The sequence below is a fragment of the Micropterus dolomieu genome, linkage group LG04 (assembly GCF_021292245.1).
Source record: "Micropterus dolomieu isolate WLL.071019.BEF.003 ecotype Adirondacks linkage group LG04, ASM2129224v1, whole genome shotgun sequence".
Classification (NCBI taxonomy): domain Eukaryota; kingdom Metazoa; phylum Chordata; class Actinopteri; order Centrarchiformes; family Centrarchidae; genus Micropterus; species Micropterus dolomieu.
In genome coordinates this window covers 24,530,976-24,555,271 of record NC_060153.1, presented here as the reverse complement: position 1 = coordinate 24,555,271, position 24,296 = coordinate 24,530,976, and the positions used below count along the sequence as shown (strand labels likewise).

The following is a 24,296-nucleotide window of genomic DNA, read 5'->3' as shown; positions in this document are numbered from 1 at the left end:
AGACATTGTCTCTTTTAAATGACAGTCAGCTAGTTTCCCATTGAAGCAGTTGGCTCACTTACAGTTACAATAAATATTACAGTAAACATTGTTTTTTGTTAGTTTGGGCCTTGAAAATTATACAGAGGTAATTGTAATTGTCATACGTTTTTGATAAGTTGCATTTAGTTTAGTGTGAGGATGCTGGCTTGGTTTAAAAATAAGTTTGACTGCAGAACTGTTTTGCCAGCTGGGATGTGAAAATCTTGATGCTCTGTATCTCAGAACTGCAGGCTACAGAGATAGAGGATGAGGGATGAGAGGTGGAATCAATCATCAAGTATCTCACTATTAGATGGTGAGCTAGAGACTTTAAATATAACCCATTGCTTGTTACATTGGATTTAAGTAAATATTATTGGAGAGAGAGCACATGCTATGTATGAAACTGTCTATCACATTTATAAATCTTCATGTGATGCAGTTATACTATATGACTTAAAGAAGACAGCAGAGAGATGAGGGCAGGAGAGAAAATCAGAGGCAACAGAAGAATTTCTAAGGAAAGAGAGTGAGGAGATGGCGCCACAAAAGATGAGACTCTCCTCCCCAGAAGAATGACAGTGTGAGTCATTTCATTCAGTGCCTTTAAAAGGACAGTTGACAAAGCCTTTTAGCGTCCACAGTAATCATGATGGAAAGCAAAGCGGGAAGTGAGCTGAAGGTATTACAGAACGACAAAGTCCTCATAAGGAGGAGGGTCGGGGTGGAAGGATGGGTCAGCAAAACATTGGATTTGAGGCAGCTGTTCGTTTCCCTTTTCAATCTGACAGTCAATGTTTTTTTTAACAGAGATTTAAATGAAGAAACAGAGCTCGCCTGCCTGATCATCTCCCACAAACCTTTCTCAAACAGGTGTACATTTGTTTGTGTTTGGTGTGGACTATTTTCATTTGTGAATAAATACACATTTGGTGAACTACTGAGTATTTACGGCAGCAGGACACTGTGGATGTCGGATGCACTCAAAATAAACAACAGTGCCCAAGTTTATCGTGGTAAAGGAACATGTCAGCCAGTGCAACTGTGTGGCTCACTGGTGTGTTTTTAATAGTTTTTGGACAACCACAGAGCCAGAGGAATACAATAGGCATATATTAGGCTTTAATGTAGGGAAAACTTGTTAAACAGACTGATTGATTGTTGGTTTTGGTCTTTTTTATAGGACAAGAAACCTACCTATCATTAAAGAATCATATGTGTCATATATAAATTAAATAACAGTTTTATATTCACGACAAATAGAATTTGAACACTGATCCTTAAGGGTAAGAGTGTAATAGGTAAAACCAATTATCTTACACATCTCTATTGCATATTGTGTATCTGTAATATCAGTTAACATGGTTGTCTTGGGACGTTATTTATCAGAAAATAAATTTTTCGTTGTATTGTCAATTCAAACATATTCAGTGGTGAGACCCCCCCCAAGAGTAGATGAACATGTTACAGTAGTGAGAGAGATGCTTATTTTTTATTACAATCTCTCAGTTTGAGGGGTACTAATTAATCAAGCAGCATGTGTGTCAGTGAGCTAGAGTGAAAAGCTGAAAACGATCATCAAAGTGTTTATCTGCCATTAATCCAAGTCATTTGCTCCCGACATTAGCAGGATAGCTTTCAGTGTTTCACAACACAGTACCGCTCATCCTGCTGCGGGTGAGGTCAGCAGCTCACGTTTCCCTTTACATCCTCCTCAGCCGGCCCACCCGCACGAGGATGTAAATGTGCACGCAATGTTTTCTGCTTTTTCGCTTACTTGCTGAGGAAACGCATACACACACACTTAATGCACCGCAGAGTAAGCAAGTACTATATGTCCCAAGTATTATGGGACAATGAATGGGATCTGTTGGCACTGTGGCATTCCTTTGATCTAGGCCTACCACCTCAACACTCAACAAGCTGCGTGGTAGGGAGACACTGAGGAACACACACACACACACACACACACACACACATATAAAGAGTGATCTAAAAATTTGTTGACAGATTGACAGATCTCTGCTTTTCTTCTCAGCAGAACAGGCGGAGCTGCACTTCATAGTGCATGGTGCACGTATGGTATGACTTGGATTGTCTTGTTTATAGGAAGTCATCAATCCTTTGGAATGCTTTAACTTTCCCTGTAGCTGCATATTAAAGAGCTGTGTTATGGTGTGTGTGTTTGGTGAGGGTCTTTGTGAGAGGACAACTGTTGAAGCTAATTTGATGGAAAACATATGGGAGCAACTAGCTGTACCCACAGTTAACAATTTAACTACCTCAGTTAGAGGAAAATACTTAAGGCATGAAGTGATGGCTAAAGCCAATGATTCCCAACTGTGAGCCCTACAGAGATTGGACTTTCAACATCTTTCAAGAGTTGAATTTAATAGCAAAGCTTTTTGAGATGTTTTATTATTTCATTTATATTTATCGTATTGTATTTATGTATTATTAAATGTTTTTATTCTCATCGTTTATTTTAAACCTGTTGGCTTGTTGCAAAAAGCTGGAAACTTGGACATTTTCATTCACATTGTAGTTGTTATGCTAACGTGACCACCTGACGGAAACGTAATGTAATTGAATACATACTTTAAATCCCAATTTGTAAGCACCATTGTTTTGAGAAGCATGAGGATGTGAAACAAACTTAATATCCTTCCACTAATGTTTTATATGAACTTCCCTTAAATTAAAGTTCAACGATCCCTGTGAGTGAATAAAAATATACTGTATAAATTCATCGTATTACCCAGTTAATTAGACTTGCAAAGCAACGTGTATTTAATAAGCAACAACAGAGTAATCTCGGAAAGACGCTTCAGCAGGCTTAATGTTTTGTTATCAACCACAACTTGCTCACTAGTATATCACTGCAGCAGCACATGAGCTGTTTTTCCATAGAATTTTATTTCCAAAAAGCAGTCAGAGAAAAGTAAAACAAGCCAGTCAAATACAACTAAACAAAATCCCCCAAAGGGAAGAACAAAATAAAAGCTGATCAAGACAGAAGGCCAGATGATATTTACAACAGCAGACATCTTTTTGGTGTTGCAGTACCAGTGACTCACCCAACAAACTCATGGTATTCTTCACATAAGATCAAATCAAATAACAAAATAAGTTTTTTTCTTTTAATGGACAGAGAAGGTTCTAAAAGTCAGCTAAGGCACACAGAGCCCCCCCGGAAAAAAATAATAGGGGAAACGTCAGTTCAGAGAAATTTGTGCAACAGTTGCTCAACATTACATTCCAGCAAGTACAACAACAATCTGGCATGTGATTTTCTCTGAGGCAAATAGGACACGGTTGTCGTCACAGCTGTCCAAAAACACTGAAACAGGTTATGTATTTTGATCAATAAACACCATCAATTCACTCTTTGTGCCCAGTTATTGACACTTCAAAAACTCTTAATAATTCAATGTCATTTAACCACTTCTGTATTTACATGTACAATACCTTTTAAACAATATTTCAATACAAAATACCTATGTACACCTTCTTCATTTGTTAATCATTTTGTTACAAAATAGGACTTCCACAATGAGTTACACTTATTTAATTCACCTTTTCCAAAATTGTCATTGAGCTCACATAATAATATGTATCGTGTGAAGTAACTGCTCTGAGCACGGTGGCACTGTAATTTAAAAGTTGGCAGCAGAAGCCGGCCAGTGAAAAACAAAAATAGTCCTTTACAGCACAACCCCAGAAACTGTGTTTTGAGAGGGAGGGAGTGATAGCAATTATAATCGACACATCCAACAGAGAGGCAAGGTGAACTTGACATTAATGAACAGTAATGTCTCTTAATTAGCCTGTGCAAAAACACTCACTTAGCGCATATGGTGGCTAAACAATGTTGACAATCACAGATTGAACTCCTAATTGGCTTCAGATGAAACTTTTTTCAAAGTAAAACAAATATCGGACTGTACCTCTTGTTTAGTATGTGTTGGGGTACAGTGCTACCCTCAGTGTTGTCTCAAATGTCCAGAGATTGTCTTAATGGCAGAAAAGGTACTTCCAATGTAGATAAGAGTTGAAAAAGGTGCCATGGACCCAATCTAATAAATGATGCATTTTGCAATCAAGACACAATATAATACTCACTTGAAATTGCACATTATCGTCACAGCATGAAGATCACTACCACTCATGATCATTCTGAAACTGACAGGACCCATTAAACACCAAAACGCACAGTTTCTCCTTCGATCCAGACGTTGTCGAATGTGTTTGGCTGTGAAGAGAGTTTCTGTTCATCTTCTCTGTTTGGCAAGGCTGTTGGGTAGCTCACCTCTGACCTCACAGGTCAGGGTGGCTTTCTGTTGTGATGCACTTGGCAAACAGCCATGTAAGAAACCAAGACAAGAAGATCTATTCAGACAGGACAACACTGACTAACACGCGGGTACGGGGCCATAAAAAGGTACAGCATAATTAATGGGGTGTTGGCCTTTGTAAATAAAGGCGGCTTTCTTTACAAAAAAATATTTATCATGCTGCCAAGGCAGCGTTGCAGTTATTTAGTCACTGACTAAAAATATCAGTATTAATATAAACTTAGAAATAAATAGCGACTCATGGACTCACCCCCTCATTCACACAGTTTTTGAGACTTCATGTATAACCATGTACAACATAAAGTGTCATTGAAATGACTGAAAGTAAAAAAAACAAAACAAAAAACATCACAGCGAGAACACGGATGAGAATTTAAGGTCTGCTTGAGATAATTGTGTTTCAAGTTTGTGGCAGATTGGTAAGAAAACCAAGACGGACAAAACAATTCTCTCTTTGTCCCCTGCCTGTCACGACATCTGGGTTTTATTAAAGAAAACCTACACTATGTGAATGTTAAGCCTTAAAATACTATTGTACAACAACCACAAATGATACATTTATGAATTTAGAACACTAAAATGTCTACATTAAAATTCTATTATAATCCAAATAGATTTAATTACTCTGAGAAGGCCTCTGTATTTGCATTTCTCTTTCCCCATATTTACGCAGTGTGGCTGCAGCAGATGGTTTGCCCAGCCACAGTTGTCTTTGTCAGTTCCACATCCTGATCAGGCACTGAACTGAAAGAAGTTGTGCTGCTGTTACTGATTTATTCTACTGATTTACAAACTGAGTCAGTGAACTATCAGACACTCAAGAGTTTTGATGTAACTGGTTTTAATAATCCTAAAATCTTTGTTGTTCAAAGTTTCTGAGAATCTTTTTTCAACTGGTGGTAATTGAGTGTATCTGAACACTCAGATATTATCATCATCTAGTTTATGTTGACATACATGTAAGGAGGCACATTTAGGGGGGTACCTCCTTATATATGTCTTACAGCTAAGGCCCTTTTGCAGCAGACCATCATCTAATACCAGCGTTGACAATTCACTCACATGACCGCTGTGCCCCGTGCAGGGCTTTAAAAGCTGACTTCATAATTCATTCAGCAGCAAAATAAATGCTCGAGAAATTGCAACGTTTGATCACAGTAAAACTCAGCCATGAGAAGAAAAATAAATACACTGAGAAACTGAAATAGCAAAGCCAGCATAATCCCCTAAAAGGAGGAACCCCGTGGGAGGATGTGAAAATCATTCTGTCCAGACATCCTCACCCCCCCACCCCACACACACTCCCCCCCCCTGCAACAAAACCCTTAAATAAATAAAAATCAACAGTGAATCTCCTGTGCCGTGGCCTCTGCTGCTACCTGATACGACCGTCAGCCCGTGGTGCTCCCAGTTGGGACTTGGGGTCTGGGCTCAGGGAGCTCCAAGGGTTCTTGGGGCAGGCCTGCATGACAGGGCAGGCGGTAGGGCCCACGGCGCAGACGTCGGCTGCCTCCCACAACTCGCCCACCAGGCTGTCTAACCAACGCTCAAGCTCCGGGCCGGTCAGGGCCGCATTCCTCTTGGCCTGCTCCACGTAGCCCAGGCTGACAGGGATGTTGAGCACCGGGTTGAGGCCGTGGAAACTCTGCTCCATGTAGCTGTTCTTCTCTGGCCCGTTGTGGAGCTTCAGAGTATCCTCTGGAGAAACGTGGGAAGGAAGACAGACAGAACAGAGAAGGAGATAGATGATGTGTGAAGAGTTGATAATCAGTGGTCAGACAGAGAGAGGAGATTGTAGAAGGGGAAAAGAGTTGAAGGGAAAAGGAGAAAAGGAAAAAAGGGATTCATGAATGGTGAAATATCAAAGCAGAGAACGTGATCTGCTTTATTATTATCTGAAAAGCTTAAACTGGCTGCTAATTTGCTTGGATTGATTTTTACTGGACTCCCTAAATCCTATTCTTTGATGTGGTATGTCAAGCCACTGCAATGCTGACTTTTTGGAAAAGGTCATAAATACTCAGACGTGCCCTCATTCTTTCTTCCCAAAACGGTCAAGCCCGGCAGGAAGACAGCAAACGTAGACACAACACTTTCTCCACCCTGAGCTCCAGTGAAGCTGTAAATTCCTCACTGGTCCTCTAACTGGGGCGCTAGCCATCCTTTCTAAGCATGGCTGAGAAGACAGCAGCGCTTTTCATGCACTGGTAACAGAAAGATGCAGTCAGACATGAGGTGGTGCACTAGGCAAGGGGATGTCCAACCCATGCCAGCTTTCTTTGTGGTAGCAGAATGTGTTGTGAAGTCATGCATCTGTGTAGAGATTCGCGTTTGTGTATAAATATGTGAATGTGTGTGTGTGTGTGTATCCATGTGTCTGCTGCTGCCAATGTGGGTAAAAGGCCACGTAATAAAGTTTTACTGGCACTGCATGTAAGAGGGAAACCCGGTGCCAGACATGGCAGTAAAGTAAGGCGGTAGATGGAACAGCTAAGACAAGAGCACACATTACAACACACACACACACACACACACACACACACACACACACACACACACACACACACACACAGTAAGCCAAGTACACACAAGATTATTACATACTGACTATAAATTAGGGCCGCTCGATTATGGCAAAAATCATAATACGATTATTTTGGTTAAGATCACAATTATTTAACACGATTACTAACTGACTTAGAAAACATCATACATTAACTGAACCTTTAAAATGTAATGCTTCATTTTAAAAATTATTATGCATTACCCCAAAATCCCAAATAGCTCATAAATTAAGAATTGTTATCCAAGATTATTAACTTTAAACAGCATCTTAGAGCGCAAGAGGATGACAGCAATGCAGTGTTTCCCCTAGGTTGACGCAGTGACATAAACCAACGGTGAGTATGAAAACTATATAACGTTATTACGTTAAAAGACGCGTATACAGAGGACATTTTACAAGCACGGACCTGGTAAAGCAACACTGAACACACCTGGTTTAGTGTAAGTATAAATAATATTTAGTTAGTTAAGCTATCTAGAGCAAATGTCTGCTATCTGCTAGGCTAATTTATGCAGCATAAAATACAATAGGCTTAAGCTAATAATGGTGACTAGCAAGTTGTAGCAGTTATAACCCCCGTCGTCTTGGCTTGCACTGAACTATGCTGTACAGGAAAAGGGTGCACTGGATTTATAACACAGGACAAAATGAGAGCATTATTGCGAAACGGAATGCGACACAATAATCATTTTATCTCGATTAACTTGTTATAATCGCTGGAAGCCAAAATTGTAATTTAGTGTGAGAGCTGTAACTGTAGGCCATGGAGCAGCACCTCTTATTATTCGAATCCCGCAGCCGGCTGCAGTGATAATTGGTTTCAACTTTAAACACCTGAATGGTGTTTGAACTTAATGATAACAAAAAATGATGAGATGTCTTCTAACTTAAAACACCAAAATGGTAGCTGAAAAGCTTTTTTTTTAAGCAAATGCACTGTACCATCTACAAATGATCAAATTGTGGCTTCTTCAGATGTGTTCCTCTATAGCTCGCTTGATTAAAATGCTGATTTCCCAACCATCTCTTTTCATTCAGACCCAAGTTCGAACACCACCTCCTGCAGCATTGATAAATGCTTTCAACTTCAAACACCTGTGTGGAGACCGTCTGGCAGTGGTCGGTTTTAAATGTATATATTGTTAGTCTTTCTAAATGAAGTAATTGTATACATGGGATAAGTTTTTCATAAGATTAGTGGTTTTTCATTGTCTTCATGTTATTTTGCAACACTGGACTACACGTCACAGAAAATATAAGCACAATCAAAACAGTGCTTTGCCACGCATTTGTGGTCATAGATTGCCCTCTATTGGTGCTTTGAAGCATAAAATGCATTCAGTTCCCACTGACTTGCTGTGGTGTTTTTAAATTTGAATCTTAGTCTTTCTAAACGCAATCAATGTTTACCTGGATATCAGTGTTCACTTAAAATAGTTGATAGCTCTATCTATTTTATTCGACAACAGTGGACTGGACCTCAAATAAATCAGCCTTGCGTGCAAAGCATGACAGGTAGTATTGCTCTGAAGTGTCACGTTCCTGACACTGGTGTGCCAGGAATGTTTGGTCATTGAGCGCCCTCTGTTGGTGCTTCACAGGCATTTCATGTCCATGAAAACCAGAGCAAATGGAGAAAGTTAAAATGAGCATTGCAAAAGTGTGTCTCAGTAGTGCAGTGGTTAAGCGCTTGCCTTGCCAATGCCAAGGTTGACAGTTCAAGTCCAGCGCACGGCTTGTTGACTGTAATACTAGACTGAAAAAATGTTTCTGCAAATTTATTTCATTTTTGACAGCCTAAAACTTACAAAACTTTCAACACACGCCAGGAGGGTCAAAAACCAACAAGAAGTCGGCCGTTTTGGATTTAATTGTCATATTTGGTGATTTGCACACTCCGCACTTAAAAAAAACTCCTAGAGAATTTGTCCTTGCGACTTTCCAGAAATTTTTGCTGTGCAGTCTTATCCCATCAATCACATGTTGTACAAATGGTGAGTTTTGGTGGACCGGGGCAGTCCGTGGTGTGGAATTGCAATGATTTGCCACAAAACAGGAAGTTGTCACAACTAAAGTGTACATGCTCACATCTGTACCAAACTTTATGTGATTGATAATGGTCCCGCCCCCAACACATCTACATGCCAAAATTCAGTTATAGTCATAGCTCCACCTGGCCTCACTGGCAACAAAGAAGTAAGCCTTGCGTGACACCCATTATGCGATTAAAATTACTTTTCTCAACATGATGTACTGGGACATAACGTATCATTACAGGGTGCTCCTTTGCACCACATAGGACACAGGAAGTGACTTTTAAGTATTTTGTGCAGCGTCCAAAGTGCGTGACACTTCAGAGCAAGACTACCTATCGCGCTTCAAATGTGAGGGCTGTCCAAAGCTGATTTCTGCTTTAATATTTAACTGTAGCATGTGATTCTTTTACGAGTAGGTAGCACTAAAGGATTTTAAATTGCTGATGGAGCAGTACTTTGCAGCAGCATTAGTAGGCGTAACAGCTAACAGTTGACAGCTCTCACACGCATTTTCTTATGGAAATGCCCATTCTAGTTGAGATTTAGATTTGAGTAATTGCACAGCCATACTATAAATACCACATAAACACAAAAAAGCTGACTAATCATTATAATAATACAGCGAGAGCCTTGCCAAAGCAAGAGTCATGTTCTCAAAGATGGCCCTCCAAGGCCAGGACAGAGCGCCCCAGGCATCAGAGGCATCTGCAACAACGTCTAACAGCAGGATGAAAAGTTATTTTCATGTTGCCTCTTTGCCATTCGTCGATATAGGCGCCATTGCATCGAGCATAATGTGTCCGAAACTCCATTTGAAGCCAGTCGGGCTGACCCCCAATAGTCGAAGATTCGATGGGCGGAGCCTGATTCGACTGTCAATCTCACAGTCGGTTACAATTTTGGATTTATTCACGCACTTTAAAAACATTTATAGATAGTTTTATTCTTTTTACATGTTTATTTACAGCATTAAACGTTGAACTGTATATTGTAATAGGCTATATATTAACTTATTGGGAGAAAACTGGTAGTTCTATGTAAAATCAGACGTTGAGCACCCACATATCCCTGTTTCGCTGCGAATCTTCCTAACCCTGGGTCGTCAGTGTGTGTGTGTGTGGTGGCGGAAGAGGAACACTTGCTGAAGAGACTGTACTCCGGCTTCACTGGAGTTGTGCTGAGTTGTCCGCACCTCGCGGGACTTTTGGATAATATATCACCGTTCATGAACCACACAAAGAATATTATATCGTTTTTAACTTGAAATAAACCTGCAAGGAACCGCGACGTGAATAGTTGTCGGCAGCACGGCATGCGCGCAAAACTCACACAAGGCCGGTGAACGACAGGCGAGAGAGAGAGAAAAGGGTCTTTAAAAAGCCTCAGTTTAGCAGGAAACAATTTACAGTGTAAGTTGAATGAACAGAGACTGCAGCTCTGCAGCTTCTCAAGATTAAAGAGGAGCTACCGTGTGTAACCCTCCCCCGCTCGCAATTGCCGCGCACAAAAACACACATGATTTGACTCAGTCGACTATAGGCAGGACTTGACGATTCTGATTCGACTATGCAAATCCTACAAGCCAGTACATGTTCACACACGTGTTTTGTGCTACACACTGTTGTTGGCAAAAGAGGGATAGGCAGTTCTTTCATTGCTGCTGGCTGTTTCTCAACCATTGTGCTTGCAAAGCTTCTGAAGCCACGCTGAAGATATTGAGCTTGAATGAGTGAGAACATGCGCGAGGAGGGGGATGAGCAGTGATTGACGCTGCGTTAGAGACTCAGGAAGGAACCAGATATTTTTCACAGATTATCGGATATAGTGACAGTTTTAGCAGATATGAAAACAAGTTATTTTTAGAAAAGTTATCTACTGAACCTTTAAAATCCCTCTAGCACTCCCTAATCGATTGACAGGTATTTTAATACACAGTTTAACACAATGCAACTACCTAAAGTTTTGTGATGTACTTAAAGTATGACTATATAACTTGCTGAACAGAGGCCACCAGTGGCATTTACAGTGTCAGAACATTGAGTTTTCACTTATTTCTGATGAGGAAGGCTATGCCTTACTTTTGTCATAAAACAATTGAAATATTTATCTGTTAAATGCTAAAATGAGGTGTAACAGAAGCACATAGGGATTAAATTAGTGAACTGACTCAGTGACGTCAGTTCACATCTATCTAAAGTTTGATAACATTAGCCACCATAAGCTACTTGTTATACCAGGCCAAGTCAGGCGGTAGCAAGAATATTCCTGTACACTGTATATAAATTAGTACCAGGCAAATTTCTCCATCCATTCATTATTAGAAAGCCAGGACATAATTGTGTAATGAACCTTCACAGCCATAAACCAGAGATGCATAATTTACTCACACTCGCACAACAGATCCCCCACAGCCCCACTGAGATTCAGGTATAACACAAAACCTGTAACTTTATTTGTTCTTTCTCTCCACCATTATAACGACCCAGTGAGATTATTAAAACAGAGAAAGGCACGATTATGCAACTCTCATGTGACTTTCAGAGCAAACTGGCTGCTTACGGACTAGAACAATGCAGTCTTGCCCCTGATTTCTGCTGGCTGATTGATTTAATTGTGTCATTGTTTTTGGAGGGCTAAGTGTGCTGTTGTTTAACACTCTGTTTAGTGTGTCTGAGCAGCTCGCTGGGTTATTAAGGGTGACTTGATGACAAACAACCAGGGTCTGCAGAGGCCCAGAGGCTTGATTAGAAAGGGCATCACTGCAAATACAAGGCTGTGTGTGTGTGTATGTGTGTGTGCGCGGACATTTTAGAGCACCAACATTAGCAAGAGTGGCTTCACAGTGAACGCAATGTTACTCTGTGACACTATATTGGCATCAACTGAAAAGAACTAACAAATACTAACAATTTATTAAACTCCAATAGAGAATTTGTCTGTCAAATATGTGTATTCAAGCTCTGTATTTTCATTTTCAACATGTACATGAACTACTGATCTTTAGTAGATAAAGGGGGGGGGGGATGGTGGGATTCATAGTTCACATAAGCCTATCCATCAAGGATTTATTAATTATTTATTTATTTAAATGCTAGTGACCATGTAGTGGCTTCCACTCTGCAATAACTTACAACAATACCTTCCTTTGTAAGGTTTAATACTCAATTTATGTTAAGACTTTTTATTTTTATTTTTTATTCTTATGGTTTATTTTAGAAAATTCATGAAACTTGTTCTTAAACAAGCTGTATTGTCCCACTGCAGTGGCTGTTGTTTTTTTACTTACCGTTTATGTTTTAACTTTCAGATCTCATTATGAAAAAAACTATATGTGAAATTTTGTGAATTATGTGTATAAAATGTACAATATCTGACATGCAGCATTAAACGTAAATACTCAAGTAAAAGAATGAGTGGAGAATGAGGGGAGGAGCTAATTATATCTAGTTATTTAGTTACTTTAAAGTGATGCTTAGTTGTATAAAACAGAAATGTTCAATAAAGGACCTTCAAAATGACTGAGAAAATGCACGTTGTTACTACACTTGACAGTATAATGATACAAAATACAGCTATAGGACTGCTTCGTATTGCATTCCACAGTGTGATTTTACCCATGCAGTGCGGGGCTTTAACCCAATCTAGATATGTAGTGTTGTGTTTGGCAGTTAGACTGAGACCTTAAGTACTTTTTGTGATGAATGATTATCTGTTGCTGAGGATCAGCACAGCAGCTGTCCAGCAAGGTTATTTGTACAAATAATGCAATCAATAGTCGTTTTGTGTTATGATAAAGCTGAAATAAATGGCATGTGCTAGTTACAAATAAGCGTCATGACAATCACAGAGGCTATTTGAATCTCTCTCTCACCTTGTCGTATGGGCTGGTGCTTATTAAAAGCCAACGGGGCAATAAGGAAATGCATCTCTGCCACAGGGCTCCAGTGGTGCAGGATACGGACGCTCCACACACCAGGCCGCAGCGGCTGGTTGAGCGGTGGGCGGTAGTGGGTGAACTCTGCGCTGGCGTCAATCAGAATGTCATAAGTGGCTGCGATGACATTGGTGGGATCGATCCACACGACGGTGACGGTGACATTAGGACCCTTACTCCACTTCTGCATTCCCACCGTCTCATCCATGGGACCCATCAGGCTGCCGAAGTTTCGGAACATACGTTCTTTGGCATCCCACTCTGTACCGATCTGACAACGGATATGGAGAATACGGAAATGAGTGGGAGAGAAAACAGAAAGACAAGAGTGAGTGACAGAATGAGGTAAGAAGAAATACAAGGAGAGAAGCAACAGCAAAATGCACAAAAGATGAGGGTATTTATATTTGCTCCTGTGACTGCACATAGTGCACAGAGCTCGTAAAAAAGTAACATACTCTGTGCACGCATCACCATTTGAACATACTATTAACATAACCAATATCTGCACTGAAGTATCATGGGAAATAATCTCAAGCATGCATTTTTCATCAAACAGCACCGCACTCCAGCCTAGCCCTCCACTCAGGCATTATATAATGTAATAACATGCAGAAGCTGACAGGCCTGATTGTTTCGTCCTGCATGTTTGAGTCTATTTGTCCACAGTTGCTGGTGCTCAGTATGCCTCAGTATATCTTTGACAAGCAATGTGAGAGGCAGGCAGAAGAAGGCGTTTGACTAGACCCCAACCATATCCCCTTGGGGTGAAGATCAAATGCATCCCTGTTTGCTCTCTGAACACATTTCAGAGAGATAAAAAGGAGACATTGAAGGCAATGAACAGCAACATCAAGTGTGAGCTGTACTTAACCTAACCAGAAACTACAGGGGGAGATCACAACCTGACCTAACATGGCCTTTTGACAGAAAAAAAGGTAATCTAGGGAGTGAACTTCCATAAAAATATTGTTTTAGTGCTTCAACAAAGAGAGAGTTTTTCTGCGACAAATAAACTTAATATAAAATGTAACAGATTTACCATAAGTCAATATATCTTTGGTGAATTATGAGACCTACTGCATCTCTGGCTGCAGAACACGGGACTAGCTGCCATGAGCTAATTTATTATTACGATTATTACGCCCTATATGCTTACATAATTAACATCTAGCATACAAATGTTTGCAGGCTTGTTTTTTTTGGTTGAACTGAGATTTATAGGTTATGTCTTTTGAAATCTGATTCTGTCACAAAGATTCTTGAATTGAAATGAAATAAAGCAAAAAAAAGACAGAGAGCAAAGGAATACAGAAGAAATTACAAGAAGAAGAAGAAGAATGCATAATTACAGCTAATTTCCTTTTATGTCTTCATTACGGTCAGAACTGTAACTGAAGAGGTGTGATCGGTGTATGTTGGATCGCAGAGATTGCAAAACCATGTGTTATGCAAAATGAGAGACACGGCGCGATCGAGATTTATGAGGGAGACGGGGAGATAGAGAGGCAACACACACACACGCACACACACTGACAGTGAAAGATGTCTGGGCTTTTGGCAGAAATGTGAGAGGGATGGCGGCTTTAGGAAGCGCTCATCCTTACAATGGTAGCTGATTAACACAGCCTCACCCTGCTGGACGATCAATGGCTGACTGGAACTGACTCTGTATTACATCCTTTGAGAATTGAGATTGCGATATACAGTATAAATAGGCATTACTTGTATAAATGAGTAAGTGTGTGTGTGTGTCTTGGCCATCCGTAAAAGACACCTCACTTTCATCTCAATTATTGGACTGACCTCTGCCATTTCTGCCCCTTAGACCTTGGTTCTCTTCTCTTTAAATTACTAATCAACTCTCTTGTCTGGCACCTCTGTAGCTCATTACTTCATTCAAGGCTGACTCGCTGGCACACACTACATCCCCGATTGATTGGCAGCACAAAGAAATGAAGGAAGTATTGACAGAGGAATTTTATTGTAATCCCCTAGGAGAGACCCCGCAGAAGGCCGACTAAAGGTAGAGTTGTGAGAGGGAGATTCTGACAGTGTTCACATGCCGTGGGTAGACTTGCTTCTGGTTCTTCCCCATAGTTTGTTCGGCAACAAACATTAACTAAATGCAACATAAATTCTCCACAATTGGTGCAGCAGTGCAAGTTCCACTTTTTTCAAGCAGTTTCAGGCCAGACAAATGGGCCGCTTCCCTGCTTTTCACTCTCTGCACTAACGCACACACGCACACACACACACACGACGTACATGACAGAAGATAAATTCCTTCCCTGCTTACCACAGAACTAATGGGCAGGGCATTTTATACAAAAAAGTGCTAAATACATAGTATTACACATTCACCTATCGTATTTTTATGCAGAGCTTGAGGTCCTTATGTCCACAAGAATACACAACATTGTTTCCATATCAGCTGAATGTTTGCCAAAATATTTTCACACATTCACAACATTTATTGCTTTAAATGTTGCAATTGTTTATTTTTGTGACTAAGGTATCTCTCTCTTGGTAGTTCAATTCAAGGTATATCTGCAGGTAATAGACAAAGCCAGCAGTAGCAAGCACTTCTTTCTTCCTATATGAAAGTAGGTCAAACAGGGATTAACTTCTGGCCCATTTTAGCCTTAGGCTCTAGCTTACGATGACCTCCACACTCAACCTGCCCCTTGCTGCTTCGACCCAATGAGCTTTGGCTTAAGACCAATATCCAATTAAGCCTTATGACCGCTTACCAAGTTGGAGGCTCAGGATCTTCTCTCACTTATAGCTATACTTAGACGATCATGTTTTTGTGGAACTAATGCTGATCTGGCGACCTAATTGATTGTGACCTTTTTTCAATTACTCCCATCTCTCTATTGGCCTGTTTGCTCAATCTTTCCATTCACTTGAACCAATTATTCAGATTTTCCATTCGTAACAAGCAATAACTAACAAGCATTGTTATTTTTCGGCAGATTTAACCCTAATCTCTGCTGTTCACCTGACAAACAGAAGGAGAAATGACTCGCACATTATACATTTTCTTCTCCACATATGCCTCATCATTCATGCCGATTACCCATCTCACTTGTTTCATCCTCTGCTCAATCCCCTACCTGACTTAATAGGAAATATAAAATGTTCCCATCTCATAATCCACCTCTATTCCATTTCTTCCTTCTGACCTTGCAACCCTACAACCCTTTTCTCCACGTCACGTTTGCCGGTGCCCACACCTACATTAAATAAGATGTCAATTTAATCAGGCAGTGGCATGGACAGTCCCATTCTACATCTGGCCCTGCTTAAAACCATAGGGCATGAATGCCCCTAGAGGCTCAAATCAGAGGCTTATTAGTGGCACTTTCTGCAGGGGTAACCGAACACAGGTGTTCACCAGCGGCACCAGAGGATTCCCCTGGGGCACCGTATACTACTGAGAATTTACATGGCTGGATGTTTGCTAATAAAGATACACTGTGGAGAGATGTATGAGGAAGGACCGGTGGAGAATTGAGAGTGCAACACAGAGAGCAAGCTCTTTTCTGTCGGAAATGTGCAAGCCGAGAGATGTGATATGAATGAAGAGACTTAAATTAATAGTTTGACATTTTGGAAAATGTGCTTATTCGCTTTCTTACAGAGAATTACCCAGCATTCATGATGTGTCGGAATAATCCATAAAATTTGTTCTCCTGTTTTTAAGCTAACTTAACTAGCTGATGAAGGTAGCTTCAAATTTACAGTACAGACTTGTTATTTATCTTTTCCCAAAATGTCTATTTGTTTAAACTGTTGATATAAATCCAATGAAATACCATGTCTGTCTATGGTCTGCTATGTACCTGATATAAATCTAGTCGTGCAGGACATGAAGAAAAAAGTAGAGGTCTAATTTCAAAATAGAACAAAAATGAGACGAGACATACAGTGGCCACATTGTTTTCTCCTAGGTTTGAAGACTCAAAATCCCCCAGTTTTTTTTCTAAAATACATTTCAACTATGTACACTCCAAAGCTGAGCCAATAATCTTTCCTTTAAAAACTTTGAAATTGTATTCTGGACAACAACAACTTCCTCTTTGCAGATGAAACAGGAAGTAGTCACATTTAACTTCCACATCTCCTGAAAATGTCTGTTCTCTAGATCAACCTCTCTTTTAGGTTTAGAAGAAAGACACTTGGGTGTCAGGTCCATCATTTAACAGCTCTGGTTTACATTATGTGGATAAAATTGCACTTTTTACAGAGGCTCAGCTTGATAATGTAATATCTAATATAACACATGAAATAAAATTAATTTTTAGGCTTTGTTTTTTTTTATTTGCTAGTGAATTGAATGATTACACTTGAGTAAAAGACTGCGGGAAATCAAAATGACATATATAATAATAACAACAATAAATACTAAGCATGTGGACCATTATGAAATTGTCTCAGGGCCACATATGGCTGCTACTATGATATACAGCATATGACTTTTTGTGTACATTTTACCCTATAAAAACAAAAGGTGGACAAAATAAGAGATACAGAAGCCAGTCCTATGGTGCTGTAGCACCTTTTTAAAGCTCGTAATGTTACACTTTTGGATTACTTTACATCATAATGTGTTCCTGTTATGTTGTCACTCTCCGTATATCCTCTATCACCATATACACGAGTATATTAACTGTGGTAGAATGAGGACTAAACTATCAGTCAAAGTCATTCCACTATGTAAGATTTGTCCAACAAAGGGTAATATACCTCTCAATGTCAAGTCTGACTTGAGGTGAACTAATGTACTAATTTTAACATGGTTTAACAGTAAGTGGTCCCACACTAAATCATGCTGTAAGAAGGCCTATAAAAGCAGCTGGGAGGCGGCAGTAGAGGGGTGAAAGAAAGACATATCTGTCTTCCTTTATATCTAAAGGAGGACAGGGTACACATTGTTAAGCCAACCATATGGTTTATCTAGCAAACTCAAGCACAGCTTTAGTATAATGGGTCATATCTGCTAAGTTGACAAAAAGCACAGAGCTACTGCTGCAACGCTGTGCTGTCTTATTGAAGTTCTTTCTGCACTTTGAATGACAGATGGACAAACTGACTGACTGACAGCCATTGCACAGTGCCAGACAGTGAATGCTTTCTCAGGCTGAGCATCCAGATAAAAGCCACAGCTCACATCGTTTCTCTGTCACTCACAGTTTCATAGGCTAGACACACAAACATGGGCTTAGTGAGAGGGACCGGCGAGGCGACTGGCCGCCTGGATCCCTTTGAGTTCACTTTGAGACTGCTGGAAGAGGTCAAACAGGGTCAGGGTGTCCAGGTGTATGAGTGTGGTCCCCACAGGCACAAACAAAGCACACAAATTCGTTCACAAGTTTGATGACATTTCTGTTTCCTACAAAGCTGTGCACGATAAACCAGAGAAAAAGGTCAATATACATTCACTCATTTAATTTTGTCCTTTGTAAAAAGACACTCTGTGGCTGTCACATCACAGCCGAGCTGCTGTGTCCCAAACAGGCGTTGTGGTAAACAGAAACACAGATTAACATAACAAGACAATCAAGGGAAGCATTCCAGTGTGAAGGTGAGAAGACGTTCTATTAGGAAACAACAAATAAGCAGCACATGAAGCGCTCATCCCTATAAACTTGGATGAATTCAATCAATTTACATTTTACAAGGCCATTACAGGCACCAGTTTAATTTTGTGGAGATGTGCTGCTATGAGGCTTGGCAAGGTCGCCATAGCAGTGAATATAAGGTCACCATGGCAATGAGCTGTATATCTTACCTCTAATTATAAGCACCACATAGGAAAAACTGTGTGGTGCTTAGGGTTTTAATGGAACTCATTTCCTAACACTGGAAATTGCTGACTGATCGTTTTGTGAGTCATGCCAGACAGTGACTTCAATGTAAATGAAATATAAATGCTACGACATGCAAGCCAACATGCTGACTCACCTCTGCAAACTGCAACCTGCTGAAGGTGCTGCTGGGAGGGGTGGTTAGCTTGAAGTTCTTTTTGGGTGCCACCCAGGTCTCCATTGTCTCCAGCTTGCTAGTGGCCAGATTGGTGGCATGGTGCTTGACCAGGTAGCCCTGGAATTGGTCTGACTGGAAGTAGAGATGCACTGACACCGGGTGGCCCATGGGGAAGTACCTGGCGGAGCATCGAGAGTGAAAAACCATTAGCAAACCTAATACCTGCTGACCTAGCTGCTGTGCCGCTTTGCAGGGCCAAAAGTGTAAGAGGAGAAGAATATCTAGATTCATCTGGACAACGTCCGCAAGGAACCATCTTTGGACATGCTAATGTGTCTGAATGCTAATGTATGCTAGAAGTGACAATTAGTGGGGCGTTTATGTGCTCTGTAATTGTGCCACATGGTGGATATTAATTCAATGACCTTTAACAGAAAACAGTTGGTCAAAGACATGTGTCGACCATGCTGATAATTCCTATTAAGCACTGTTTGTTGGTTGCTATTCCCATGCTTTGGTAACCATGGCTTTAAACCATTTTTATGCTTGTATATAACTATTAAAGTGTAAAAAAGGTAATGGATTAGTGAACAGTTTACCATTGAGAACTTCTAAGTAAATAGATGCTAATTATTGCTTTAAAATGTGCTATTTGCTTCGACATGTGCTCTAGTTCTTAAGTGGTAGGGATGGTAAAAGAAGACCTGACAGTCGAGACCACAGCATTCTGCTGGCTACAGACAATTACAGAACAGCCATGGGCTGTATTGGCAGCAGTTTGAGATTAGTCAGAGTTCTGAACACACACACAGACAATCCAACTAAACACATTACAAGTCTGCTGAACAAAGTTGAACTGGGTCATCCAGTCAGCCGAAGCCGAATGAAGGTCTTGCCCCTCTGATTAGTCTGTTGTTTGTTTGTGTGTCGCTTCATACGTGGCAGAGGGCCGGCCCTCGGGGCAGCCAGCCCGAATGACTTCTGGAAAAACAAAAAAGGGGCCAGGGTGGGCACTGCTGGGGAACGCTCCACAGCTGCTCTCTGCACACATCCTGACTCTTTTTCTCCCCGATTTCTCATCCTCCGTCTCTTCTGCTTCCTTGAATTCGTCTTTATTCCTCGTCTTTTGAACACACACACACAGATTAACACACACGCTGTCCCGCCCTGCTCCCCAGTGCCCACGGCCTCATCAGTATTCTACTAAAGGACCAAGAGTCAACCCGTCCTGGTAAATGCTACCCTGACAAGCAGAACAGCAAATATTTACACCCACAAGGATAGCAGTGCACACTCCCTCCTCTCCTGCTTCCTTTCCCTTGTCTTTCTCCCTTTCTCCTCGTCTCTATTCTCCTATCTGCTTTCCCCTCTTTCTCTCCCCTCTCCTCCTTCTTTCATCCTTCCTTCTGTCCTCGTCCCTCAGCTCTCATTCCCCCCTGCTCAGTCTTTCCCAAAAGAGACGTGGCTGCCAGTGTGAGAGGCAGTGAGAAGGGGTCGGAGCGTAGCCTGCACAGACGCTCCATTCAGGCTTTTACGCCACAGTCTCCACTGGAGTCACAGCGGGCTGCTAAAAGAGCCAAATCCCTCTCTCTTGGCTCTCTCTTTTCCTCTCTCTTGCTCCAGTCTCATGCTGAGGCCGGCCCGTCCATACGTTGGTAGCACATCAGAATTCTACATGCATGCATAATATGTGGCCACACATTCACACCATAATGAGACATAAGTTGCCAAAGCGAGTGCTCATCTTCTGGGACTTAGCTTAGACCTCATACTAAAAGCTTTAATCAGTTTTAATCACATGGCTTGATCAGTAAAATTCCAGATCAATAAAACATAAATGAGACATGCAGGGCTTGTGTTGTTATGCCACACACAATGTGTATTTAATTATTAGGCCTATAAACCAGAACGTGGCCGAATTAAAAGAGAATCACAAGGCTCATTTTACTTTTTAATTGTCCTTTTTTCCCAGCTGAACAATGCCTCACTGCAGCTGTGACTCACTTGTAGCTCACATTATTTATGTATGAGGTCCTGATTTTTGCTTATATACTTCACAAGCTAGTATACTTATCTTAAAGCACACTGAAGATTCATTCATGTCTTTCTCTCTGTAAGAATTATGAGAAATTGTGCATCATTCAATGCTTCCACCCAGTAATGCTGTAGCGATCAATTTATGACAGAACATGTCATAGACCAGAGAGGACACACAGTAAGGATGTCTGACTCTTTGTGTTAAATAATGCATGCTATTAAGTCGTGGAAAATGTAGACTTCAATATCATATGGCAGCATGTGTAACACAACATAACATGGATATGTTGGGTTAGTTTGTGCCTCTCATGTATTACCCTTAGGTTAGCACATGGTGCCTGAAAAACCCACAAGGTTTTTAACTACACTTACTGCTGCTCTGACTGAATTTCCAGAACTCTAAAAGACTCTTCAAACCATCTGAATCAAAAAATATTCTTAACCTGTTTCTCTGAATACTGGAAAAGAAGACAATAATATTTACCAACATAACTGACAATAAAATTTAGATTCACATTGTACAAATTGAGCAGAGATAAGTATTTTAAAAAGATCTGAATCAAAAAATGTTTGTTATTGTGCAGCAGATGAATAATATTTGTAATCCAGAGGGTTTAAAGTGTCTTTTTTTTTTTTTTTTTTTTTTTTTTAGAACAAATGTGAGTTATCTTAAACAAAATACTGGGATTTTTAAAGATCACCTAGTACTTATGTTTCGGGGAAATCCTTAGCTGTACGTATGTTAATACACGGGAGGCACAAACCGGGGCACATTTCCCTAAGTCTGTTATTCACTGTGTAAATATATGTTGCACGTTACTATAAAGCAATGCCTGCTTTTTCACATTTCCTGCTGTGTTATTGGTCATTTTAGAAAGGTGGGCATGTACCACCTAAATCATTCTTTTTATCATGAACCAGCCTTCTCATCTGTGTTCAATTAGCTCCACCCCAAATAAAAGGCAATGAAAGAATTTGGACTCAGCTATGTAACAACACCATCAAAACAGCTTCGCAAGCTGTCAGACACCTCACAGACTTCATCCTGACTCGCAGTTTACATATGAGGACTTGAGACTAGACCCAAAAGGCTTAATACAACTCACACACTTTAGGTGACACTCAATCTGCTTGCATTTGCTTATCACAGATACACTGACTGGGCCACTCCTGGATTGACACAGAGAGTGGACCTGTCCACATTTTTAGGTTTTGTGTACCTACAAATGTGCAAAAACACTCACACACATAAAGTGACACTTCAAGTTGTGTGTTTATGTTAATAGGAAGCAATACATACACATCAACACGATCACTGTTGAGTAGGTTGCACACAGACACGTACATGCTGACATTTACAGAAGTTCTCTATATTCCCTGCCGTTTGACCTCTGGCCTCTCAGCTATCTAAAACTGCTTTTACATGTAAATGTTAAAGACTGAGGTTTGCTCGTTTGCCTGAAGGAAATGCCTTTTCTCACAGACTCATTTCCTGGCAATGAGAGAGATTTGCAGGCCCCCCCTCTCTGTTAGACATGCAAAGACACACGCATACACACATGCATGTATGTAACCACCTTTCCCTTGGTCTGCTCTTTTAACAGATGCAGCGTCTGAATAGAAACAGCTGTAGCTGATAGCTGGTTTTGAGGTTTGACAGATGGAAACCTGCTTCCTTTTCTCTGCTCGGCTTTACCCGCAGGACTTTTCAGAACACCCACAATGCAGTGAGTGTGTGTTTATGTGTGTGTGTGTGTGTGTGTGTGCCCCATCTATTTTCTGTTACGCTGCCTCATGTGGGGAAAAGTCATCTTGATGTTTGTTGATGTCATTAAGATTAACATAAAGATGTCATCTTAATGCTTGCTGCTACTGTAGGTGTCGTGTTTGTTTGCTTTATCTTTTGTTCCAAGGTAAGTGATTTTTATGAGATGCATGTGGCAATTACTCTGCTTTCTGTTTTGAATCAGCATATTTCATTTATCACTGCTTTTTAATCTCTTTGTGTCTGGGCTTCATCGCTGTGCAAATAAACTAAAGGAGAGATAACCTAAAATGCTCCTTCACCTGTTGCTACTGAAAACATATGCTGTTGAAAGTCCTCACTGAAGCATGACATGAAGCTGAAATGTTTTGGCCATTAAACATGAAAGCATAGTGGGTTGTTCAATTTTCATTTTAACCACAAATTGTATGTTAACAGCACTGGAATTCATACATTTCCACTAATAATACACTGGCCTGAAGGGGCACCTTTCAGTGCTATGACCCATATAGCCTCATTATCTCTGGAATAAATTGTCATATTGTGTTACAAAATGAACAGAATTACCCAGAGTTCCTAGCTGCTGATTGGAACCTCTCATTGTTATGCTATTTCCATGACGTGTGACGACAGACATAGACGACGCATCAACAGAGATACAAAAGGTTTTTATATATGATGTGGTTTCTCATGCTAATGTGGGTGTGGCTGTGTTTTTAAGAATAAAAAAAAAACGGAGTGCACCTGTGGTTGGAGACGCAGGTGCGTCCTGATCCTGTGATGATGATAGTGTTTGTAGATGGACAACAGAAAGAAAAAGTAAGAAGTATTTGCATAGGTGAACATGCCCGGGTTTAATGAACCAAAAACAAACTAACCTGCAGCTGTGATCCTGTGGGTTTCCCTGCAGCGAGGTGGCAGCTCTGGCCAGGCCCAGTCGTGAGAAGGAGTGGTAGTATGTGAGCTGCGTGTCCGACAGACTGGCCACGCCATCTGGCTCGTCGTACACGCTCTCCCAGTATGAATTTAGGCTCGGCGTTCCCTGGGGAAACGGTCCAAACAGGTAGGCATCCAGCTGGTTCACTATCTCCTGGTTCACGCTGGCTTCAAACTTCCTGGCAAAGAAGGTGGGCCGCACCGTTTGCTGCAGAGGGAAAGGGGGCACGTAACAGCAAAGCAGGGAGGGATGAGATAAAGAGAAGAAAAAGAAGATTAGCAAATGGTGGTGTGCCAGGACGGCAGGGGAAAAAATATGATGTGATAGATGTGTGTGGTTGTGACGTGTGGGCAGAGAGAAGAAAAGAGAAGGTAGAAGGTAGCAGATAAAAAGGAAGTGAACATTTTCTGTATAAATATGTGAGTGAATTATTTTACATAATTTATAAAACAAAAATATATATATATATACACATATATACACACACGCATATATATATACACACACACATACATATATATATATATATATATATACAGTGGGTACGGAAAGTATTCAGACCCCTTTAAATTTTTCACTCTTTGTTTCATTGCAGCCATTTTCCAAAAATCAAAAAAGTTCATTTTATTTCTCAGTAATGTACACTCAGCACCC

At 40.6% G+C, this 24,296-nt stretch overlaps 1 protein-coding gene across 2 annotated transcripts in view; it reads right to left on the bottom strand.

The window, feature by feature from the left end:
- Window positions 1-5,711: 5,711 nt before the first annotated feature.
- Window positions 5,712-24,296, bottom strand: part of xylt1 (xylosyltransferase I) — a 95,568-nt gene continuing 76,983 nt past the window's right edge. For both annotated transcript variants that reach the window (XM_046047851.1, XM_046047850.1), the window contains exons 8-11: window positions 23,584-23,849; window positions 18,883-19,081; window positions 12,850-13,183; window positions 5,712-6,074 (exon numbers count right to left, since the gene is read on the bottom strand). In XM_046047851.1, coding sequence (XP_045903807.1) covers window positions 5,752-6,074; window positions 12,850-13,183; window positions 18,883-19,081; window positions 23,584-23,849 — 1,122 coding nt within the window. In that variant the 3' untranslated portion in view covers window positions 5,712-5,751. The remainder of the gene's footprint in view (window positions 6,075-12,849; window positions 13,184-18,882; window positions 19,082-23,583; window positions 23,850-24,296) is intronic.